General features: G+C 38.2%; 2 protein-coding genes across 2 annotated transcripts in view; both read left to right on the top strand.

Moving 5' to 3' along the window:
* The window catches only part of Wdr49 (WD repeat domain 49), a 200,574-nt gene that overhangs the window by 163,431 nt on the left and 12,191 nt on the right, over nt 1-24,952 (top strand). Inside the window, exons 15-17 of the mRNA XM_004652370.2 lie at nt 11,827-12,008; nt 21,457-21,566; nt 24,247-24,393. Of these exons, the coding sequence (XP_004652427.2) occupies nt 11,827-12,008; nt 21,457-21,566; nt 24,247-24,393 (439 nt within the window). The remainder of the gene's footprint in view (nt 1-11,826; nt 12,009-21,456; nt 21,567-24,246; nt 24,394-24,952) is intronic.
* Nucleotides 24,333-24,952, top strand: part of Serpini2 (serpin family I member 2) — a 55,064-nt gene continuing 54,444 nt past the window's right edge. The window contains exon 1 of the mRNA XM_004652371.3: nt 24,333-24,393. The gene's annotated coding sequence lies outside the window, so the exon portion shown is untranslated. The remainder of the gene's footprint in view (nt 24,394-24,952) is intronic.

The following is a 24,952-nucleotide window of genomic DNA, read 5'->3' as shown; positions in this document are numbered from 1 at the left end:
CGGGATTTGCCCATGTGGGGATGCAAACTGGGAATGGGTGCAATGCTCACACATTGAGTATTCTTGTAGGTAGGGGAATCTCCTATTCTTCAAAGTTCCATTCTAGTTGAATTTACAAATTTGGCAGGGTTGCCCACATGGTAATTGTTTTGTAACTATCACAAATGCAAGGTAGCTGCTCACTAAGGTTGAATTATCCTGGGTTACAAACTGCATAGCAAGAAGGAGGCAGGAAGTTGCCCAAGCCCTTTGAAACTCCAATGACGTCATCAAGAGTCTAAGGTGCTAGATATTTGCTATGCTATTTTATATCTTGAATTGTTTCACTCTTTTAAAAAATATATTTTATTGAGAGAGAAAGAGGCAGATATGGAGAGGGAGAGAATGAGCACATTAGAGCCTCTAGCCACTCCAAAGGAACTACAGATGCATGTGCCACCTTGTACATCTGGCTTTACATGGGTACTGGGGAATCAATCCTCGGTCCTTAGGATTTGCAGGCAAGTGCCTTAATTGCTGAGCAATCTCTCCAGCCCTGGTTCATTCTTTCTTGCTATGACTTTTTATTTCATAATGGGGATATTTATTCTGCAACATTATGTCTTGGAAGTATACATACTTGTGATTTGTTTTACAGGGATCATATTTAAGAGACTGCCTCAAGTCTCAGATGGGACTGAACTTTTGATTTTGAAGCATTAGGATAGGAAAAGGCTATGGGGCCTTTTAATGTTGGACTGAATGCATTTTGTGTCATGAAACAGCTTTGAGTCTATGGGGGCCAGGGATGGAATGTGGAAGTTCGGATATAAAATATCTTCCGTAGCATTATGTGTGTGTTTTTCTTTTAAATTTAATTTATTAGTTTTCTTTTCAGTAAATACAGGCAGTTTGGTACCATTGTTTAGACTCATCTGTGATCTACCCCCTCCCATTGGACCCTCCTTGTTGATGTAAATGGGTCGCGCATTGTGGAGTTAGCCCCCAGTTATTGGTATGATAAATGTCTCTACAAATCATGACCCAACATGTGACTCTGACATTCTTTCCGCCCTCTCTTCCGCAAAATTTCCCTGAGCCATGTTGGGTTCATTTTTGGTCTGCTTCAGCGCTGAGGTGTTGGGGGCCTCTGAGGCTCTGGCTCCCTGATTTGGGAGGAGTTGATTTTTCTCTGCATTGGTCTCCTTCCCCATTGTGTTGGTATCTGGTTCACAGGAAAACATCACCATTGCTTGTTTCACCAGTTGTCCTTGGTTTCAGTTGGTCCCCTTTTGAGGTATGTTGGGGCAGCTCTCTCCTTAGGATCTGCATCTATCTGAAAAAGAGAAGCAGATTCTCCAATGGAGAGTAAGTTAGCACCTGGAAAATTGAGATAACACTTACTTTTTTGATAGACAGCTTGATAGGTGTAGGCCCTCTTATACCCCGTGATTGATGGTAGCTTGATATTGTAGAGTGGGCTTGTGTTTGGGTATGGTTCTGACTTGTTTCCCAGCTCCAGCTATGGGTCTAGTACCACTAAGTGGATCAGTTAGCCAAATCAAGAGCAGTTGGTTCCTCACCATGGCTGTGTACCACTATTGCACTTGTATGGGCATCACATCAGGTTATTTGTTGCTAATTAGGTTAAACAATGAGTTGATTGGACAGATCGTTGTCACTTCCCCCAGTCGCTTATGTAGCACCTTCTGGCACTAGACATACTGACTGTCTGGGGACTGACTCTCTCCTGGCTTCCAGCCATGTCATTCCATTTTATGTGTCAGCTGCATATGGAGTCTTCAGCAATAGGGTCTTACCACTGGCCTTTGTTGGGTCATCAAGTACTCTGACAAAAGTCTGGCCTTGTTTTGGGAAACCTTGCAGGTTTCTCTGATCAAAAGCTCATTGTGGATGGTAGGCCCAAGCTGGAAGTGGGGGTTACAGGTCAGTGTCCACTAAGAAATTGAGGAAGAACATAACTAATATACAAGAGTTAGAGAGGAGAGAGATAGAGGGGAGAGGGGGAGAGGGGGAGAGGGAGGGAGGGAAGATGTAGAAGATTTAGGTTAGTCTTTATCCTACCCTCTCCAGTGTCTTGTGGTTCAGGTGTTTCCTGTAAGGGTCTAGTGAGGGTTCAGCCATTTGATCTGTCTTTTAGGAAGTAGAATTTTATGGTACCATTGCCGTTTGGGTCCGGATTACTGTTTTCTACCCTTTGATGCCCTCCCCGCCCTCCCATCCATCCTATTGTCTAGTCCATGAGGTGCTTGCTGAGTATGTAAGGTATCTTGGGTAGATTCAGGTTAGGTGTTGTAGATGAGTGAGACTATGTGTCGATTTTTTATTCTGTGATTGGGTAAATTCGCTGAGAATGATCTGTTCGAGGTTCAACCATTTTTCCTCAAATTTCTTTATGTCGTTTTTTCTTACTGCTGTATAGAATTCCATTGTGTAGATATACCACATCTTTGTTATCCATTCTTCTAATGATGGACATCTGGGTTGTTTCCAGCTTTTAGCTATTACGAGTTGAGCCGCTACAAACATGGTTGAGCAAATCTCTCTGGCCTTTGGTTTGAAGGTTTTAGGGTAGATGCCCAGTAAGGGTATAACTGGGTCTGTTGGTATTTCTATAGTCAGCTTTTTCAGTAGTCTCCATAATGCTTTCCAAAGTGGTTGTACCATCCTGCATTCCCACCAACAGTGAATGAGTGTCCCTACTTCTCCACATCCTCGCCAGCATTTATTTTCATTTGACTTTTTGATGTTGGCTATCCTTATTGGGGTAAGGTGGAATCTCATAGTTGTTTTAATTTGCATTTCTCTGATGATTAGGGATGATGAACATTTTCTTAAGTATGTGTTTGCCATTTGTACCTCTTCCTCTGTGAATTGCCTGTTCAGCTCTGTGCCCTATTTTGTGAGTGGGGTATTTGTCTTCTTATTGTTTAGACTTTTGAGTTCTTTGTAAATTCTAGAGATAAGGCCTCTATCACTTGGATAACCTGCAAATATTTTCTCCCATTCTGTGGGTATTCTATTGGCTTTGCTTATTATATGCTTGTCTGTAAAGAAGCTCTTCAGCTTCATATGATCCCAATGGTCGAGTGACTGTTTAAGAACTTGAGCCACTGGGGTTTTGTTCAGGAAGTCTTTTTCCATTCCTATATCATGCAAAGTACTTACTAAATTTTCTTCCAGTAGTATTCGAGTTTCTGGTCTTATGTTGAGGTCTTTGATCCATTTGGATTTGAGTGTAGTGCATGGTGAAATGTGTGGATCAAGTTTTAGTTTCCTGCATGTGGTTATCCAGTTTGTCCAGCACCGTTTGTTGAAGATGCTATCTTTTTTCCAGTCTATATTGTTTGGGCCTTTGTCAAATATCAAGTAGCTATAGTTGCTTGACCCAAAATCCGGGTCCTCAAGTCTATTCCATTGGTCTATACTCCTGGTTTTATGCCAGTACCATGCTGTTTTTATTACTATGGCTTTGTAATATAGCTTTAGATCAGGTATGGTGATGCCACCAGAGGTATTTCTTTTGCTGAGGATATGTTTGGCTATGTGAGGCCTTCTGACTTTCCATATGAAATTTGAGAAAATTTTTCTATCTCTGTGAAGAACACAGGAATTTTAATTGGAATTGTGTTAAATCTATATATTGCCTTTGGTACGATTGTTATCTTCGCAATGTTAATTCTGCCTATCCAGGAGCATGGGAGGTCTTTCCATCTTTTCAAGTCCTCCTCAATTTCTTTTTTGAGAGTTTTTATATTTTCGTTGTATAGATCTTTTACTTCCTTGGTTAATGTTATTCCAAGGTATTTCATTTTTTTTTTTGTTGCTATTGAAAATGGGACTGTGTCCTTTATTTCTTTTTCTGTGTCTTTGTCATTTGCATACAGAAATGCTACCAATTTTTCTGCATTGGTTTTGTATCCTGCTACTTTGCTATAGGAGTTAATCACCTTCAGGAGTTTTGGGATGGAGTGTCTCGGGTGTCTTACATATACAATCATGTCATCAGCGAATAGAGCTAACTTAACTTCTTCCTTTCCAAATTGTATCCCTTTTATTTCCTTCTCCTGCCTTATTGCTTGGGCTAGGACTTCCAGAACTATATTGAAAAGCAGAGGTGAGAGAGGACATCCCTGTCTTGTTCCTGATCTCAATGGGAATTCCTGCAGTCTCTCTCCATTAAGTATTATTTGGGCCTTTGGAGCTTTGTATATTGCCTTTATTGTGTTAAGATGTGAACCAGCCATGCTGATTCTCTTCAATGTTTTGATCATGAAGTGATGTTGTATCTTGTCAAAAGCCTTGTCAGCATCTCTCAAAATGATCATGTAGTTTTTATGTTTAAGCTTGTTTATGTGGTGTATAACATTGACAGATTTTCGTATGTTGAACAACCCTTGTGTTCCTGGGATAAATCCCACTTGGTCAAGGTGGATAATGCTTTTGATGTGTTGCTGGATTCGGTTTGCGAGTATTTTGCTGAGGATCTTTGTGTCAATGTTCATTAGGGAAATAGGCCAGTAGTTTTCTTTTCTTGTGCATCTCTGCCTGGTTTTGGGATTAGGGTAATATAAGCTTCATAGAAGGAGTTGGGTAGCTTTCCCTGTTCTTCAATTGTGAGGCACAGTTTTAGGAAGATTGGTTTGAGTTCTTCCATGAATGTTTGATAAAATTTGGCTGGGAATCCATCTGGTCCTGGACTCTTCTTTTTTGGGAGGTTTTGTATTACTTTTTCAATCTCTGTGAATGTGATGGGTTCATTGAGGTGATTAATCTGCTCTGAGTTTAGCTTTGGTAGATGATATGCATCCAGGAATTTATCCATCTCCTCCACAATTTCCAGTTTTGTGGAGTAGAGGTTTTTGAAATAAGTCCTGATGATTCTGCCGATTTCTCTTATGTCTGTTGTGATTTCTCCTTTTTCATTTTGAATTTTGTTAATTTGGAGTCTATTCCTTTTTTGCTTGAGCAAATTGGCCAGAGGTTTGTCAATCTTGTTTATTTTTTCAAAGAACCAGCCCTTTGTTTTGTCAATTGCCTTAAGTGTTTCCTTGGTTTCCAATTCCTTAATTTCTGCTCTGATTTTAATTCTTTCTTTCCTTCTGGAGTTCTTTGGGTTGGATTTTTCTTGTTTTACCAATGCCTTTAGGTGGATGATTAGGCTATTGATTTGGGATCTTTCTGTCTTTTTTATGAAGGCATTGAGTGCTATGAATTTTCCCCTGAGGACTGCCTTCATTGTGTCCCATAAGTTTTGGTATGATGTGTTCTCTTTGTCATTCAATTACAGGAATTTTGCATTTTCATTTTTTATTTCATCCACTATCCATTTATTGTTTAAGAGTGTGCTATTCAGTTTCCAGTTGCCGTTGGGGTTCTTGTTGGTTTTTTTGTTGTTGATTTCTAGGAATAGAGCATTATGATCTGATATCATGCAGGGAATTATGTCAATTTTCCTAAATATGTGAAGGCTGTCTTTGTGACCCAGTATATGGTCTATTTTAGAGAGTGTTCAATGGGCTGCTGAGACGAATGTGTAGTCTGTCGATTTGGGATGGAAAGTTCTGTAGATGTCTGTTAGGTCTAAGTGCTCTATGGTTTTGTTGAGCTCTCTTACATCCCTGTTGAGCTTCTGTTTGGATGATCTGTCTATTACTGATAGTGGTGTGTTAAAGTCCCCAGCTATGATGGTGTTGGTGGTTATTTCTGTTTTATTGTCAAGTAGGTTTTGTTTTATGAACTGTGGTGCCCCTGTGTTTGGTGCATACAGATTTATGATTGTAATATCCTCTTGATGGATTGTTCCCTTTATAAGTAGGAAGTAGCCTTCTTTGTCTTTTTTGGTTTGAAGTCAACTTTATCTGATATTAATATAGCTACACCTGCTTGTTTCTTATTCCCATTTGCTTGGAATATTGTTTTCCACCCTTTCACCTTGAGGAGGTTTCTGTCTTTAGTGGTAAGGTGGGTTTCTTGAAGGCAGCAGATTGAGGGGTCTAATTTTTTGATCCACCCTGTTAGCTTGTGTCTCTTGATGGGTGAATTAAGGCCATTAATATTTAGGGTGATGACTGTGAGATTTGATTTGATCCCTGTCATGTTGTGGTGGTAGAGGTGTGTTGGCATTTCCATGGAATTTAAAATTTTTTTCTGTCTACTCTGGGTTTCGTTGCTGTGATCTGCTTCTTATAGGCACTTGTGTTTGGTTATTTGTTTCTTCTCTGTGGAGAATTTCCTGGAATATTTCTGTAGGTTTGGTTTTGTGTTCATATAATTGTAAAGCTGAGTTTTGTCATGGAAAGTTTTCCTTTCACCATCTATTATAAGGGAGAGTTTTGCTGGGTAGAGTAGTTTGGGTTGGAAGTCATAATTTCTTAGAGTTTGGAGAGTTTCATTCCAGGCTCTTCTAGCTTTCAGGGTTTCCATTGAGAAGTCTGAAGTAATTCTGATGGGGTTTTCTTTGAAAGTGGTGTGCTGTTTTTCCCTAGCTGCTTTTAGGATTTTTTCTTTGGTGTCAATGTTTAGAGTCTTAATGATAATATGTCTTGGGGAGTTTCTCCTTTGGTCTAGTCAGTTAGGAGTTCTGTTTGCTTCTTGTATCTTGATGGGCCTTTCTTTTAAGAGACGGGGGAAGTTTCCTTCAATTATTGTGTTAAATAAGTTCTCCATGCCTTTAGACTGAAATTCTTCTCCTTCTGGTATTCCAATGATTCTGATATTAGGACGTTTAAGTGTATCCCACAATTCTCTCATGTTCTGTTCACAGGAACTTTTGAACTTACTGAAATTTTTGGACTCTTGAACTGTTTCTTCCATCCTGTCTTCCAGGTTGGTCAGTGGAGCAGCCAGGGATCTAGTTTAATGAGAATCCAAGGCAGCCTGGGGCAGTTGCAAGCAGCCTGGATTTTTGCTCTCTCTTGCCAAAGTCGCCTATCTATAGCCTGACAGGGGCGCCAAAGTTGCCTGAATTCTCACCCAGTAATGCACCTAAGCTGCCTGACTTCGAGCTTGAAAGGGGACTGAGGTAGCAAGCCCTGAAGCTGCCCAAACTCTGGCTGGGAACACTGGGACCTGCAAACAGTCTGTGCTCTCCCGCCTCAGGGGAGTGGGGGATGGGTGGCGATGTACAGGTAGAGGATGGCACCTGCGCTGGTGCTAGTGACTCAGTGTGGACTTGTGTGGCCCTTGCTGTGGGACTGGGCCCGCTGCACGTGCAATTGTAGTGCAGATGCAGCTGATGTGGGTACAGGATCAGGACACAGCAGAGGCTGGCTGGCTGGCAAATGATGAGAGCATAGCAGCAGGGGATCTGGCAGCCACCTACTCATGGCAGAGGTGGCCCCCGCGGGCTTGTGAACCAAGCACCACGTGGCTGGTCAACTTGCAGGATCAGAGAACAAGGGCGGAGGTCGCAGCTTCAGTGCAGCAGGCTGGCAGGCATGGCTGGTGGGTGCCCAATCAGAGCACAGCCTCGCAGGGCGTGGGGCATGCGGGTGGGCGTGTTTGGGGGCAGGGGGGGCACGGGGGTGCGGGGGACGTGGGGGGGTGCGGGGCACTCTGGGTTGTGGGGCATGCCGGGGCGTGGGGTGTGCATGGCGGGTCATGCGGGGAACGGTGGGGTGCGGGGGGCCCGGGGGGGGGGTGGTGGCAGGGGGTGTGGAGGGTGTGGGGCGGAGGCGTGGGGTGCGTCGGGGAACATGGGGCGCCTGGCGTGTGGGGCGTATCCTTATGTGTTTTGAGTACTTGTTGCCTATCTGGTGTTGTAAGATGGAGTTGCTGGAGGAGATGTTTCTCTGGGATGGGGTTTGAGGTAATATATTCCAGCTCCAACTCTAGTTCTTAGTTCTCTCATAAACTGACACTGTTCTGGTATTTTGTTACAGTGATTAACACATAACTGCTACAGTTGAGGTAGCTAAGGAATTAGGGAATTGGGTGAAAAGCAAGATTCTTAAAAAGGCAATATATAGCTTTCAAAAATGAAGCAACCATAAAACAGCTTGTCACTGTTTAGTTAGAGATAAACAAAAAGAGCTGGTGGGGGTCTCAAGCTGGCCTCAAATTTAAAAGGTAAGTTTTCTCACATATCATAACCTGAAAACCTATGGGGCATCTAGCAATTCCACTAAGGAGGGCCCTCAGTGGAATGGGGGCAGGGAGGAGGGAAATGATGGTATTAACATAGGATATGCCTATACAACTTTCTAGTTAATTAAAAAAAAAGGTTTTAAATTTAAATTAAAAGGTAATTTCTTTTACATTGTGAGCCTGAAGCTGCCAAAAGCTACAGGATAAACTGATGACAGATGATAAGTACCATTAACTGTCCTCCTTTTCTGGTTCAAAGCTGATGAAAGATAAGAAATAAGACTCAGATAATGATCACCAGCGAGAGCTGGGGAAGGATGCAGAGGGTAAGAATGTTTCCTGTAAGTGTGAGTGCCTGATAGAGCCCGAGATTGACTTTTTAATTCCCCAGATTCCTCCTAAGCAGCATTGTGAGAGTCTGTCTGAAGAAAGCACATGGATAAACAATCAAGGAAAAATACCCAACATTATCCTCTAGCTTCCACGTGCCTTCAAGCACATTTGTACCTACTTATACATATATCACATACACCATATGTATATATATATGCAAAGATCAAATAATCACTAAGTAATTTGGTAAGTTACCCACTATCTCAAACATCCACCTTCAGTTTTGGGCCACACAAAATAGCCTTTAGATGGTTTATGGAGGCAAGTAGGCAGGTGGAGACTTTTTGTTATTTTGTCATGTTAAAATCACTTGATTTATTTATTTATTTTTCTTATTTATTTATTTGAGAGAGAGAGAGAAAGAATAGGCATGCCAGGGCCTCTAGCCACTGCAAACGAACTCCAGATGTATGCGCCACCATGCACATCTGGCTTACATGAGACCTGGAGAATCGAACCTGGGTCCTTAGGTTGTACAGCAAGTACCTTAACCTCTAAGCCTCCAACCTGGAAGGTGCAGTCTTGCTGGAGGAGGTATGTTTTCAGGGGTGAACTTTGAGGTTTATTAGCCACTAGCTTGTCAGTGTTAGTTCAGCTCACTCTCCTGCTGCTGTTGCCCACATAATGTTGGCAAAGAGGTGATGTCCAGCCTCTGCTCTACCACCTTTTCCCTGCCATTATGAAGCTTTCCCTCAAGACGGTAAACAAACAAACAAAAAACCTTTCCTCCCTTCAGTTGTTTTGGTCTTTGGTCAGGTGCTTTATGCCAGCAATGAGACAGTAACGCTACCATGACTTAAAGTTAAAAACTAACAGTAATACCATGGAGTTAATCAGCACATCCTTGGATGGTCTGAGAAGGTTAAACAGTTTTCTTACCCATGGTTAATGACATGCTGGGAAGTTGGCACTTCTAAAGTCTACTTTAAAAGCCACAGCTGGCAGAGACATGGGACACCTGGCTCTTTGTTCTCTCCAGTGTGGCACCTCCATCCTCAGAGGTGTGTTCTATTTCGACTCTTCTGAAAACCCTCTTATATTTTCCTCTGTTCTCTCTTTTATTCTTCAGAAATGTACTCTGAAGGGGACATTCCTAACATTAAGCCACCTCATGCAGTGGCTGCAGTGATTTTCCTGTTCTCTGGTAATGGGAGAGTTGAGGAAACAAGGGTACAGATAGTTTATCCATTAGTTCCCATTTAGCATCTTAGAAAAAGATGAAACCTGGTGATACCTGAACTTAGTGCTCCATACCGTGAGCACTAGAAGCTATGGAACTGGATCATTTCTGTGTGATTAACCCAAAGGCCAAGGCCTTTAATCATGCCAATTCACTCAGTGTTTAAAATTCAACTTAAGCATAAGGAGGTTTATTTTAAAGAGCTTGATTTCATGCTGCAATTAAAAAGAACATATGTCATCAGACATGCTGGTGCACACCTTTAATCCTGGCAGTGGGGAAGCAAAGGTAGGTGGATTGCCATGAGTTCAAGGCCACCCTGAGACTACACAGTAAATTCCATGTCAGCCTGGGCTAGAGTGAGATGCTACCCCATAAAGCAAAATTAGTAAATAAAAATAAAATATAAAAAATAAAAGAGAACGCATATCAAAACTAGCTATGCTTCTTTATATTGAGCCATTTTCTGTTACTAAAGTGAAATCAAGGCTAGAGAACTTATTAATAAAACGTAGTGTACTTAGCTCACAGGGTTTGCATTTGAAAGTCCAAGCGGTAAGAAATAAGGTCTAGTGAGAGCTCCCCAAGCGCAGTACCTTGTGGGATATGGCCTCATCATGATGGGAACATGTGCATAGGAGAACCTCATGTGGCAAAAAAAGGAAGGCAGGGATCAGGGAAGGGCCAAGGGTGTTTGGTGACATTTAAGTCGGTATGGAAGAACTGCCTTTAATCCTTATTGAGGACAGCTCTTTCCTAACCAACATACCATCTCTGAAAAGTTTGACCATAGTAGCCCCTTTATATCACACAGTATCACTAGATTACTGTAGTGTCTATGTTTTCATATTATGTGTAAACACCCAAATTGAATATCATTTGCTATTTGTTCTTCATGTATTACCTTATATGAATTTTAATGCATTTACTAACTGTGGTGGTTTGATTCAGGGGTCCACCATAAACTTATGTGCTCTGAATGCTAGGTGCCTAGCTGGTGGCAATTTGGGAATTGGACCCTCTAGAGGCAGTGTATTGTTGGGGGCAGGCTTATGGGTGTTATAGCCAGCTTCCTCTTGCCAGTATTTGGCACATCCTCCTGCTGCTGTTTTCTACCTGATGTTGGCCAGGAGGTGACGTCTACCCTGTTATGCCATCATTTTCCCCTGCCAGCATGGAGCTTCCCTTTGAGTCTGTCAGCCTCCTCTAAGCTGCTGTTGGTTGGATGCTTTCTGCCAGCAATATGAAGCTGACTGCAATACTAGCACTTTCTTCTTGGCTTCAGTTAGTGTTTTACTTTCTAAACCTTTAGGGAAAGGTTGACCAGTTTTGTAGCTAGTCGAACATCTTTGGGATACATTACATTTTTCTCATTTATAGAATGTGTTCTATGGTTCATTTCAATGTATTCATCAAGTGATATCAGACAATGGGATTGTCTGGTTGAATGGGAGACTTTTGCTATATTAAAATTATAGGCAATAATCTGTGAATACTGTCATAACCCAATTTTTCTGGAAGAAGAAATGCTTGGAGTGCTTTCTGAGATTAAAAATTATTATATTTATTTATTTATTTATTTGAGACCAACAGAGAGAGAAAGAGGCAGATAGAGAGAGGCAGATAGAGAGAGGGAGAAACACTGGGTGATCCAGGGCCTCTAGCCACTGCAAACAAATTCCAGATGTGTGCCCCCCTTTGTGCATCTGGCTAACATGTGTCCTGGGGAATTGAGCCTTGAGCTGGGGTCCTTAGTTTTCACAGGCAAGCGCTTAACCACTGAGCTATCTCTCTAGCTGCTGAGAGTCTTATAAGGAGATAGGTACAAAGAAAATAGCTGTAGGATAAATTACTTCAGTAAGCTTTTCATTAAAAAAAAAAACAGTTTTCTTATGTAGCTCTAAGTAGAAATGGCAATGACTTTTATAGCTCATTGTAATCTCATCAGATAACTTTTATTTCTTTCTTATGACACTACACTACTCTACCTGTACTAAAGTTATACCTATTTCACCTTTTCTTCTAGACTGTAAAAGCCTGACATGTCACTAATTTGACTTGTTTGTGTTCCTAGGAACTCAGTTAATCTTGTATGTTGTAAGTGTACAAAATTCCATATGAAAATTAATTTTATAAAAATAATATAGATTTCCTTTTGTTTTCAGTCAAAGCATTGGCATATTGAAGACTGTTTTTCTCATCCTAAAAAAGATACAACATTAATGGACAGTGAGATGCAAGAGGAAAGAATGAAGGTAAAAGCTTCCTTTTCTGAAGAATACTCTTGTGTAGACCCAACAGAATACTCCCTGTTTAATGAGGAAAATAAAGACAACTCAGCATACATGTAAGTACCTTTAGGAATTATCCAGCTGTAGACTAGAAGCTAGATAATCCATAGATAATGTTGCTCCAAATTTCTATGTTACTCTGTGGCTATCTAATAATTACCTCAAATTTTCTCTTAATAGTTGAAGATTGTTTAGTGTGTGTGTGGGGGGGGAGGTATGTGATGAGAGAGTATGAGGTTATGTTTGGAGGGGGGGCATATTTTTTTATTTCTTGCCTCCACTTACTTCTTGTCTTTAGTTATTATTTCCTTTCCTTTTTCTTTCTTATTTTTCCTTTTCTTCCTTCTCCTCCTCCTTCCCTACATCACTCCTTCCTGCCTTCCTCCTTCTTTTTATCCTTTGTTCATTCTTCCTCCCTCTCTCTTTCTTTCTTCTTTCTATCTTATTTTATTGCTCTCCTTATTGTTTTGAGACAATGTGCCATCATGCAGCTCAGAATGTTCTTGAACTCCAGATTGTTCCACTGCTGCATGCTGAGAGCTAGAAACACAGGCATGCACCACTGTGCCCAGCTTAAATTTTCCATTCCTATTAAGTCATCTAGTCTTTTATTTCTAGCCCATCAACAACCTAATTGTGAAAACTACTTTATATCCTTAAAAACAATGACTATGCATTGGTCAGTTTGTATTTGTATGTAACATCTGCCTATCTATTTTTCATTATCTATCAATCTTCTGGATTCCACCTATCTTTTGCATACATATATATTTATATTCCTGTTATCTGCCTGTGATCTATTATCTATCTATCTATCTATCTATCTATCTATCTATCTATCATCTATCTATCTATCACCTATCTACCATCTCCTATAATCTTACATTGTTTGCCAGATTTTACTGCTGGTTTTGATAAACTACACAGGGTTACACAAATGGAGTTCTAAAACCTTAACTTTGAACATTTCCTGCCACTTTTCTTAAGGCTTGTCTATGTTACTCAGACTGATCTTATTTTTAAATTTCTTGAAAAAATTACATTTTTACTATTCACTTACTCTCAGATGTTAGGCAGTTTATTTATCCACTGATGACTTAATTTGTGTTTTCTATACTCCTTTTAACCTAAGCTTTCCTAATTCATTCTTTTACCTTAAACTATCTGAATTTAAAAGGATGGTATTTTTATTGTATTTTCACCTATAAAATTAGAACTTTTCCCCATGTGCATATACTTTTCTGACATTTACAAAAATTTCAAAGAAAGTACAGAATGTTCCTCTAGAATACTCTCAGAATATCTTGCAGGAGTGTCATACATTTGTTAGCACTGATAGAAAAACATTTGTTGCATGATTTTATTTCCCCCGGGGAGATGAGAACACATATCTATTCATTCCAGACAGGAAAGTGGCATCAGTCCATGATACAATCCCAGTTTGGTGAACCAATGAGTTTATTGAGGTCACTTACAGACCTTATGAGGAACTTGAATGACTCAGATAGCTGCATTACCACATATTCCCACCCATCCCAAATGACAACCTCATGGAAGCTATGTCCGTAGAGCTCACTTGACTTGTAGGCACTTAGTGGGTTGGGGTCTCCACTTTCCAGAAATTCTTAGTGCTTCTAGGTCCTTGCGGGAGGTGGGGGGAGCTTGGTAGTCTCTCAAGCTTTAGAAGCCTCCTGATACATGTGGATGTTTTCTTCCTCAGTCATGAGCCTCACTCTTCCTTATAAGAAGACATGTTTCCATTTGGAAGAACTTATGACACTATGTTGTATTTTACTATTAACTAAATTTTCTAATTTACATTAAGACTAATTTTTATGCTATGTAGATCTGTGGCTTTTGACAAATGAGTAATGTTTTTTGTCCACTATTATAATATCATATTATAATAGTTTACTGCTCTAACAATGTCTTGAGCCCTAGTTACTCATCTCTCCCTACTTCCCTTATGTGTAGGCAATCATATAAGACATTTATCTATCTTATATTTGCCTGTTTTGTAATGCCATGTCATAAGAATCACAGTGTAGCTCTTTTAGGTCAGGTTATTTGCCTTAAATGTACACATTGAAAGTTCCTCAAAATTTATTCTTGAGTTGACAGTTTATTTCTTTTTATCATAGAATCACATTCCATTTTATGGGTATATACCAATATATACATTCACTATTGAAGGGTGTATTCATTGTTTTCATATATTGGCAATTAGGCATAGTGAGATTATGGATAGTAAGTCTATTACATTTTGTGGGTATATTTCTAAGTCTCATTCTGTTGCATTGATCTATCTGTCTGTTATTTTACTAACACTCTACTGTCTTGATTACTGTGGCTTTATGGCAAGGCTTCAAGGCTGGTACTGCTTGGTAGTATGTATTACCATTCTATTCTTTGATATTGTTAGCTATTCTGAGTCTTTTAAACTTTCATAATAAGTTTAATCAGCTTGCTGATATCCATAAAATAACTTTCTAAAATACTACTAGTATGTCTTGACTCTATAGTCATATTAGAACAAACAATTTATCTTTTTATTCATGAGTAATTCTCCATCTATGCATGCCCATTCTGATTTCTTTTCTATAGGGTTTATAGTTTTCTTAATACAGATAATTATTTTTTTTTCCAAGGTAGGGTCTTACTCTAGCTCAGGATAACCTGGAATTCACTATGTAGTCTCAGGGTGGCCTTGAACTCACAGCGATCCTCCTACCTCTGCCTCCTGAGTGCTAGTATTAAAGGCATGCGCCACCATGCCTGGCACAGATAACTTTTATTTTGTTAGATTATATTCATGATTTTAATCTTTTGGCTAATATAAATGTTGCATTGTAAGTTCAAATTCCAGTTGTTTGTTAACCTAGAACAAATAAATTTATTTTTTTGATATTAATCTTGTATCTAAAGACTTACTATTATAGTTCATAGTTAATTGATTCTAAAAGTTTTGCTTGGGATTTTATTTGACTTTGGGCTTTTTAAACATGGACAGTGTTAGTTTCAAGCAAAGAGAGTTTTTCTATTTCTTTTTCTCTAGTCTATTGCTTTTATCACCATTTCTCATTGTATTGCATTAGGTAAGTCTTCTAATCTGATGTTGGATTTGTATGATGACAGGGACCATCCTTTTCTTGTTCTTTCTCTCTTTGGTGGAAAGCATGTATTTTGTCATTATTAAGAAGATGAGCTATATGCCTAAAGTAGATGTTCTTTATCAAGTTGCCAAAGGTCTCCTTTTCTTCTGCGTTTATGGAAAGTTATTGCCATAACTGCGGCTGGATTTTGTCAAATGCATTTTCTTTCTCCGTGGATTTGGTCACTGTTGTTTCTTCTTCAGCCTGTTGATGTGATTCAGGGTTATATCTATTGATTTTCCATTGGGGAACATGCCTTGCACACTTGAATGAATCTAACTTGTATATCATATATAACTCATTATATAGATTGTTGGATGTGACGATAAAATTGGGTTACAGATATGTGCAGCTAGCTTCATGGGAGACTTTGGTCTATAGTTTTCCTCTGTTCTATACAGATTGTATAGAATTGAAATGATTTGGTTTTTAAATGTTTAATAAAATTTGACAGTGAAACTTTCTAGGCCGGAAGCATTATGTTTTGGAAGACTTTTGTTTAGCCAGTTAATAATTTATTAAGTGTTTTAAAAAGGAGCATTTTTCCAAATTTATATATGTAGTTATAAATCAGAATAATTGTAAAGGTATGTATTTGAACCTACTACTACTTAAAGAATAAAAATGATGATATGGTAGATTTGCTTTATTACCTATTCCAAGTGAGGAATTCCTTATTTAAAAGTGACAAGAAAGCCAGGCGTGATGGTGCACTGCTTTAACCCCAGCTTTTGGAAGGCAGATGTAGGAGGATTGTAGTGAGTTCAAGGCCACCCTGAGACTGCATAGTGAGTTCCAGTCAGCCTGGGCTAGAGCAAAGTCCTACCTTTAACCCCCCCCCCAAAAAAAAAGTGACAAGGAAAATAGCTATAAAATTCCCACTTGTATCACTTGAATGCTACTAAAACCTTTTATGTTGAACAAGTAGAACACTATAGCAAGAGTTGTCTCTTCTTCTCTGTTACTCACTGGTCAGTTTCTCATTTATTATGAAGGATGATAGGCTTTGTGTTCTCTATGTTTAGCTCATGAGCAAGCATTCTTCTTTTTGGGGGGATACAGTTGAGAGTTCACACCTCTGTACTGAACATTTACAAACTAATGGGTATATTGGTTCTCTATTTTGTTAATACACATGATGGCCTTTTAAACAAATTTATATATAGTATATTATCTTTCCAATGATAGGCTTTCCATTTTATATAACTCTCCTAGTTAACCCATAGTAAGTTTGTTTGACCCATAGGAATCCCGTATATCCTTCCTATACCAACTGATCCATTATGCACAACTGGGTAACTCTAACCACAACACTTTGCCTATAGACCTGTCTACATATAATTGAAATATTTATCCACTGCTTCTCTCCAATGTTGATTTCAGTATAAATGCTTTATGTTCTTTACTGGTCAATATCAATTGGAGCTATAAATGAAGGAAAATGTCATTTCCCTCTCATTCCAGTAGACCTCAATGTACACTTTCAGTTCTCTGTGAAATAATTCTCTTTAGAAATGTCATGGAGCTCCCTGTCTTGCACACTGGCCCTGTGTAAGGAATTCAGCCTTTCACCGTAGAATACAGAAAGACTGTTCAATTTTCCTGTTATTAACTTTGCTTTTATACTTTTTCAAACTCTGCTGATAGGGAGAAGCAAACTATTTTTTATGTATCTTGTCCTTCCATTTCCTTGAATTGTGGCTCGTTGAAATGTCAAGTGTACTCTCAGGCAGGAGATATTTTTGATTTTGAGGTAGAACACAGCCAATCTGGTGCAAACATAGAATGCTGAGGATAGAGAGACGCTACCTAGGATAAAATGTCCCAGCCCTTACACTGCTCAGTTTTGCAATGAGAAAATAAAGTTACCTCAGGGCAACATGGGCAACTGTTCCTCTTCTTATGGTAGTCTTTAAGGAATAAAGGCAATATGATAGGCTCCTATTAAAGATTGTTACAGTCAACACAACAATTTCCCAGTTTTACAACAAATTTAGCTTTCACTTAAAAATTTAAAGCTGCTTTCTTCAGATATAAAAAAATTTGTGATTTAAACTGTTTTGATTTCTTCTCAATTTCTATACAATTTTATTTCATTTCCTACTATTTCTTGAAAAATTAAATGATTTAAAGATATTTTCTCAAGTGAGTAACTACAATTCTTTTTCCAGAAAAAATAATTTGGCATATATTATACCATAGCTTATACCTGATACTGGTTTCTATGGTACTTAAGATATTTTGTAATGTTATGCATGAAAATTAGGTAGGTAGTAAAAAGTGACTTTAAATAAATCATGGAAAAATGAAGTATACAGAATCTGAAAGGGTAATAGAAAGGTCCTAATGCTATGTTAATAATTGACACAGAAAAACAGATTTTTTCCCTTTCTTAAACTCTTCAAAAATCATAGTGTCATTAGAAAATAAAATAAGGAAGGAAATGAATGGAATGAAAAAAACACAATAGGAAATAAAATTCACAAAGGATGCACATATTGTCTTAAGTAGTAGCAAGTTCTTGTATCAAGATTCCCACAAAGTTATTTTAACCATGAATATATATTATGAACAATTAGGACAACATGATCTTAGAATATATTTTCCTTATAAAAGCAATACATTTTCACCATGAAACATTGAAAATATAAATAATAGTAAGATGTAAAAAAATAAACCCATTGTTCATATTTAAGTATTTTTCTCAACAAACTTTGCTATGGGCATAGTTATGAAACTATACACATGTAAAAAATAATACAAAATCGGGAAAGCCTTATCTTAAAAAAGTGCTATGCTGGGCTAGAGGGATGCTTTAGAAGTTAAGGCACTTGCCTGCTAAGCCTAAGGATTAATTCCCCAGTAAGCCAGGTGCACAAGGTGGTACGTGCAATTGGAGTTTGTTTGCAGGGGCTAAAGGGCCTGATGTGCCCAATTGTCTCTCTCAAATAAATAAGTACACTTTAAAAAGTGTTATACTAAACTTTCAATGATTTTGAAAAAATTGAGTGTATGCTGAATAATGTACATATTGCTCTATTTCCCTTAGTATGGGAAATAAAAGGATTGTATGCCTTTAGCAAATAAAATATATTACTTGAAATCTTTATCTTTAATTTAACTAATTTTCATGATGTCTAATATACTATTAGTACATGTGAATATTTGAAAATGAACAAAAATGTAAATAAGAATGAGGAATTACCTATTTTAGCACTCAAAAATTCCAGTAAGCACATATCTTTATTAGTTTGTATGGATGTTTATGGACAACATTATTCATGATTACTCTCTAGGACTTTGTCACAGTTTTTGTCACATGGTTGGGGATACAACTCAAGGCTGGCTTCATAAATACTAACTAATCACTCTATTTCTGGGCTTTCACAGTCCTTGCCCTGTCATGTTGCTTCTTGACCATTTTCTTCTATTCCATCTGTTTACCATGGAAATTCATTTAAATGCCTCCATGCATCCCTGTTAGAGTATCCAGCTGAATTCACCATGATAATACATACATTCTTGGAAGTGGAATTGCTGAGTCGAAAGGCTTAAGGGCTGCAAGCTATGCTGCTAAAGCTTCCTTGCGATGACCTAGGCTTTCCCACCACGTGTATGTGACAGTGGCTGCTTTTATGTCCAAGGTTAGATGCTACTGTTGTCTGAAGATTTTTTCCATAATACCTTAATTGCTGTTTTTTACATTTATATTTATTTATTTGAGAGTGACCGGCAGAGAAAGAGGCAGAGAAAGAAAGAGGGAGGGAGAGAGAGAGAGAGAGAGAGAGAGAGAGAGAGAGAATGGGTGCACCAGGGCCTCCAGCCACTGCAAAGGAACTCCAGATGCGTGCGCTCCCTTGTGCATCTGGCTAACATGGATCTTGGGGAACTGAGCCTTGAACCAGGGTCCTTAGGCTTCACAGGCAAGCACTTAACCACTAAGCCATCTCTCCAGCCCTTTATTTCCGTTTAAATAGGATTTTTTTGTTATTGTGAGAATTTTTCTTATGTATATTAGGTTCTAATAATTCAATATTCAGTTGAAAGATACTGAAAATATATTAGACTACCAACCCTTGGGTGATGTCATTAAGAGGCACCCTCAGCCTTTATGAGATGCACTCACTATCTAGTAGAAATTCTCTGCTATTGTGTTACTGCTTATTACAGAGCATTTCTGATGCTAAATCAAATCTCTCCATTCATGTACCACTCATTCATCAATGTTCATCCTTATTCTAGAGCAACAAAAAGCAATTATATTCCCTCTGAGGTTGTCTGATGCATTTCACCCTTTATCATTTAAAAATTGTTTTGAAGGAGGTATTAATTATTAGAAACCAAGATAAAGAATCAAATGAAAAATAAAAGAGAAATTTTTATTTATTCTCCAGTAGTTTTATACAAAGAAGAGGGCACATTTTTGCTTAACATGTGTTACTTTCCAATGATTTACTTCTTTGCAAATATGTCTTCTATTCCAAGTTTTCTAAGTGTCCTATAATTGTTAGTAAGGAATGGATATTTACAATTAGCTACATGTTACCGATTAATTATTCGGCCAACAGATTTCATGTGAAAAATTAAAGTAGCAAATGGATGGACAGCTTAAAGAAAACATATACAAAATACTGAAATTTATTTAAAATAGGACATAGAAATCCTAGAGGGTGGACTATTAATTTGTGCCAATAATCTATGATAATAATTATCCTTTATCCAGGTAGAATAAATACAAGTACAGTTAATTTTTGAAACTTAAGTCTTAAAACTCCTAGTGCAAAAAGTTATCATTTAGGGGAGGGCCATACCTCCTGACTTATTCTGTGATCATTTCCATAGTTCCCAACAGTACTAGATGTTTCTAGAAGGGGGTGTTGGAACTTCCTGATTAGAATGAAAAATAATGTCTTAATATTGCTTAAAGTAATAGTAACCAAGAATTACCAAGTTCTGACCACCACACACACACACTCAGGTATGCACACATACACCACATACATAAACACAAAAATGCAGCAATAACTTATTCTTGAAAGCTATATAAATAGCCTATGATATTAGCTTTAAAAATAATACCTATATTAAACTTTACTTAAATTGGTATTTTAAGCTGTGAGAAATTATAAAAATAGAGTACAAGGAAGGAGGAAAATTAACATCTATTTGAATAGTATGTTAGGTACATCACCAGACACTTTAATATCACATCTCCTTCCAAACTGCAGCAAGGAAAACAAGGCTGAAGGTATAGGCAATGTCTCAAGATTTTACAGCTATAAAAACTTATAACCAATTTGGGACTAAAAGTTAGCCAGCTGATAGGACAGTGGTGATCATGAAGTTCTGAGGTATACAAGGGGGGAGTCAAGTGGAAGAAGTCAGCAAGGTCCCTGTAGCTCTCCATGATGGGGAGGGGGACATGGGTGTGTTCTTAGATCTGGTTCTTTCTAGACACTTGTACCAACAGAAGTTGAAGGTGTTAAGATTGAAGTCTCTGATGGGGCATGTTAAGCATTTGAGGCCATATTTTAAGCTGAGAGGATATAAAAATATATTATTCAGTAATTTATTTCTATTTTTATTTATTTATTTGAGGCAAAGAGATGGAGAGACAGAGAGAGAGAGAGAGAGAGAGAGAGAGAGAGAGAGAGAGAGAGAGAGAGAGAGAGATATTGGGCATTTCAGGGCCTCCAGCTACTGCAAACGGACTCCAGAGGCATGTGTGACCTTGTGTATCATTTGGCTTACGTGTGTCCTGGAGAATCAAACCTAGGTTCTTTGGCTTTGCATGCAAGTACTTTAACTGCTAAACTGTCACTCCAGCCCTCTGATAGGAATTTATAGATGTGTAAGATGGTTAACTTTCCTATGTTTTATAGATATGAACCTTTTTTGTGAGTTCAAGCTCCTTTAAATTTTCTCATAGATATTAAATTCCTTTGGATTTTGAATACTATAAAGAACGATGCATGGATAAATACATGGTCCATATATTCCTCATCACCCTTGCCACTTGCGTAAAGGACAAGGGAAGAGTGAATATATTTCTGTGAAATTTCCTTTCTGTAGTTTTTTTTTTGTGTGTGTGTGTGTGTGCCACACCAACTGTGGAACCAGAATCTTTCCATAACTGTACTTTACACCTCTCTGGCTCATCCTCTTGCATGGTACCATCTGACTGTCAGACATTTTATTTAAAGGCATAGCTTGAGTACCATAAGCAAATAGTAATTCCTATGTTTACAGGAATATAAGTACCTTTGCAAAAATAAGATACAATACTTACTGTAATCAGACAATATCTATTTATCCCTATGGTTAGCATTTTATCATAAATCATTTTTTCCAGTGTCAGACCATCAGACAAATTGAATATATGTATGAAACATAAGGAGAGAAAAATCTATAAGAAAAAAACACATGAACTTCCCCATGGTGAAATTATGCAAAAATCTGCCAGTAAGTAAATATTGTTGATACAGTTTAGAATGATGTTTTATACAAGTTTGTGAGGCACTACATTGTTTGCCAGGAATGCTTATTTTATTTGATAAGCATAATATGGGCTTCTGTGATCTTATGTGACAAAGGAGGACAGTGAGCTTGGAGACATTATATAACATTATATAACTTTTTCCAAGGCACAAAATATATGTGACAAACTGTCAAGTGTAGGTTAAAAACATGTATGAAGTTCTTCTTATATTTCCCACAGCAGAGACAACCAGTGTCCTCATATTTTATCCTACATGTTAAAGAAATAAAATTGGTGACATCAGGGTTGTTACTGGAAGTCATATTAAATGAAGTAAGTTAGAAACAGAAATCCATATATTAACATGCTGTCATTTTTTTAAATGATTTTTCTTACTGCTGTTCAAATGCTTGGCAAAAGCAACTAGAGAAGGAAAGATTTACTTTTGGCACATGGTTTTAGGGTACAGTCAATGTGGTATCAATGGAACAGGGGTGTGAGGTTAGCTGGTTCCAGTATGCCTACAGTCAAGAAGGAGATGAGCGATGTACTCAACTTGCTTCTCATTGATCCTATATTTTTTCACTCTGCCACCACAATTCATCAGATGGTGCTTCCCATATTCAAGGGAGGGTCCTCCCTTTCAGTTAGAACAGTCTGGAAATGCCCTCACAGAAATGACAGAGGTGTGTCTCCTAGGTGATCACAAATCCAGTTCAAGTTGACAGTGACATTACTAACCATCACACCACTTATATGTGTTAATATATCTGTATGTATATATTTACATTTGTATATGTGTATATATATATGTATGTATGTATATGTATATGTATGTGTATGTATATGTATATATATATATATATATCATACAGATTTAGAGAAGAGTGGTGGTTACCATAAAGTAGAGGCATAGGGGGAGGAATGTAAAAAGATGATTAGTGCATTAAAACATTTTCCTGTAAGTTTTATGGTTTCATTTTTTTCCTGTACCACCCAATAGAATTATATTGTGTATATATACGACACTTTCATTATCTATCAATGACCATTTACATTGATTGTATATAATAAAGTTGGATGGGCAAGTATCTCTGCAGGGGAATGTGGAGTCCTTAGGGTATATGTCAATAGTGGCTAGAAAATTGGTAAGGATTATTCTTGAAGTGTCATAATTAAAAGAAACTTACCAATAATGTTTTATTAACTCATGTCCAATAGGGCAGACATGTTGATTTTCGAATTTTGGTGAAACTGCTTTTAAAAGATACATAGTGATTAGGTGACACTCAAAATGTATTTATAAACCAATATATCCCAAAGAGCATTTGTCAGGACTCCGTGATAGATGTAAAGCAATTTGAGCAGTGTCTAGCATATCATAGAAACAATTTTGTTAGCAACATCAATGTTGTTGTTGTTTTTATACCTTAAGGCATGACCTTGGAAGGCAAACATACTCATGGTTGTCAAATGGTGTGTCATTAGTCAATTGTGTAAACTAAGGCAAATTAGTGCGTCCAGAGCCTTAGTTACCTCATCTATTGCTGCCAAGCAACCTCATAAGTGGTGAAGACAGCTTCCTTCACTTGGTGTAGCACATTAATTCTCAAAGAGTGGCCACTGGCCCAGCACCATCAGCATGATGGAATACATTAAAATGGAAATTCTAAGCTGGACACAGTGATGCACATGCCTTTAATCCCAGCATTCAGGAGGCAGAGGTAGGAGGGTTGCTGTGAGTTTGAGGCCACCCTGAGACTGCATAGGGAATTCCAGGTCAGCCTAGTCTACAGTGATACCCTACCTTGAAAAACAAAACAAAACAAAACAACAAAAAGATTCTACTACCTTCATTTTATTTAACCACAATAAATGAGAAGCCAAGGGCAGGATACAGAAGCCCAGGCTTAAATAAGGTCTAGGTAATTCCCATTGAGTTTAGAGAATCTTGGACACAGCACATGGCTTGTTTGATAGCAGGTGTGGAACAGCAACCTCTTTCTCAGTACTGAGGTGCCACAATGGCAGGGTAATCCCTGATTTTGTGGGACTAACAATCAAACAATATAAAATTATATCTTGAGCTAGTTTTGGTGATTTCTATTTGATTACTCACTTGTCACAAGAAGTGAAAACTTTTGTTGCTTTATCCCAGACTTTGCTTTTAAAGGCATGGTTAAAGGAGAGCTTGCTCATTTCATGTGTGCATAATGAGTAAAACAACAGAGCCCTGGTTTGTGTCACAGTGGAATGTAAAAGCATCTGCCAGTTCCAAATTTTAGATGTTGTGTTAAATAACTACTGAAACAAAGATCTGATTTCACAAAGGACACAATTTTCTTGCAGATAAAAGAGAAACTGGAGTTCTTCCAAAATGATAGAATACTAATTTTCAAGACAAAATACCCACACCCCCAGAAAGATACAAAAAACAAAACAAATTAAAGAGGAGCCTTGAATTCCTCTTGATCCATTTGAATAGGAAAGAACTTTGGTTTACGTTGAACAGCTGGGTCTAGAAGGTTAGCTGGTTATTATAGCTGTACCAGCTGAGTAAAAGGAAGGTTAACTATTTTTAAAAGTAAATTTGAAAGTGTCCTAGCTTATTCCAAGAAGCTAATGGCATTGTCTTCCCTTATTCTTCCCATGTGCTACGTGAAGATGCTTTTAGATTCTTAGCAATCGGAACACTGAAAGAGCTGCCCGAAGTTCATAAACCTGCCTTTCTCATAGATCCTGAGAAATACTTTAACGATGAGCCACAAAAGGAGGATCCCCAAATTCCAGAGCTTCCTTTGCTTTCTGAAAGTAAGTTCTCAGGGTCAACCAATTACCATTCTCTCCAGGCCACTCAATCAAAGTGAAAAAACAAAAGTAGAAAAGCATGAAAAGAACATACTTGCATTGTAGGCTGCAGCAAAACTAACTATGGCTCCACTATCAAAATTTATAATTCTGCACTTCCAGAAAGGAGAGCCAACAGGTTGGAAAACTCAAAGATGAATATTTTTTCTTTGTCACATTCTGAAGCCAGAATGCCATGTGCACATGTTATGCATCTGCCATGGCCAAGAACCTCCCCACCAACTAGCCTTCATTTTCAAAACTGATAACAGAGAAAAAGCCATCATGAGATTCTTTTGAAGAGAGTCCCTGGCAGTCTGATTCTGTTCTTTTCATTCCTCTATAAATAGAGACCACTTATAGGGAATTGTCTCAGAGTCTGCCAGCTGCAGGGTGAGGCTAATAAGAGAGGACAAGAAAACTTAATTTAGAAAATGGAAGTGAATGGGCTGGGAGATGGATAAGTGGTTAAAGGAGCCTGCTCTATAAGCTTGCCAAACTGAGGTTGGATCCCCAACACCCA

The sequence above is a fragment of the Jaculus jaculus genome, chromosome 11 (genome assembly GCF_020740685.1).
Source record: "Jaculus jaculus isolate mJacJac1 chromosome 11, mJacJac1.mat.Y.cur, whole genome shotgun sequence".
NCBI classification, from domain to species: domain Eukaryota; kingdom Metazoa; phylum Chordata; class Mammalia; order Rodentia; family Dipodidae; genus Jaculus; species Jaculus jaculus.
Note: the sequence above shows the minus strand (reverse complement) of the source record. Positions and strands in the feature narration are given on the sequence as shown.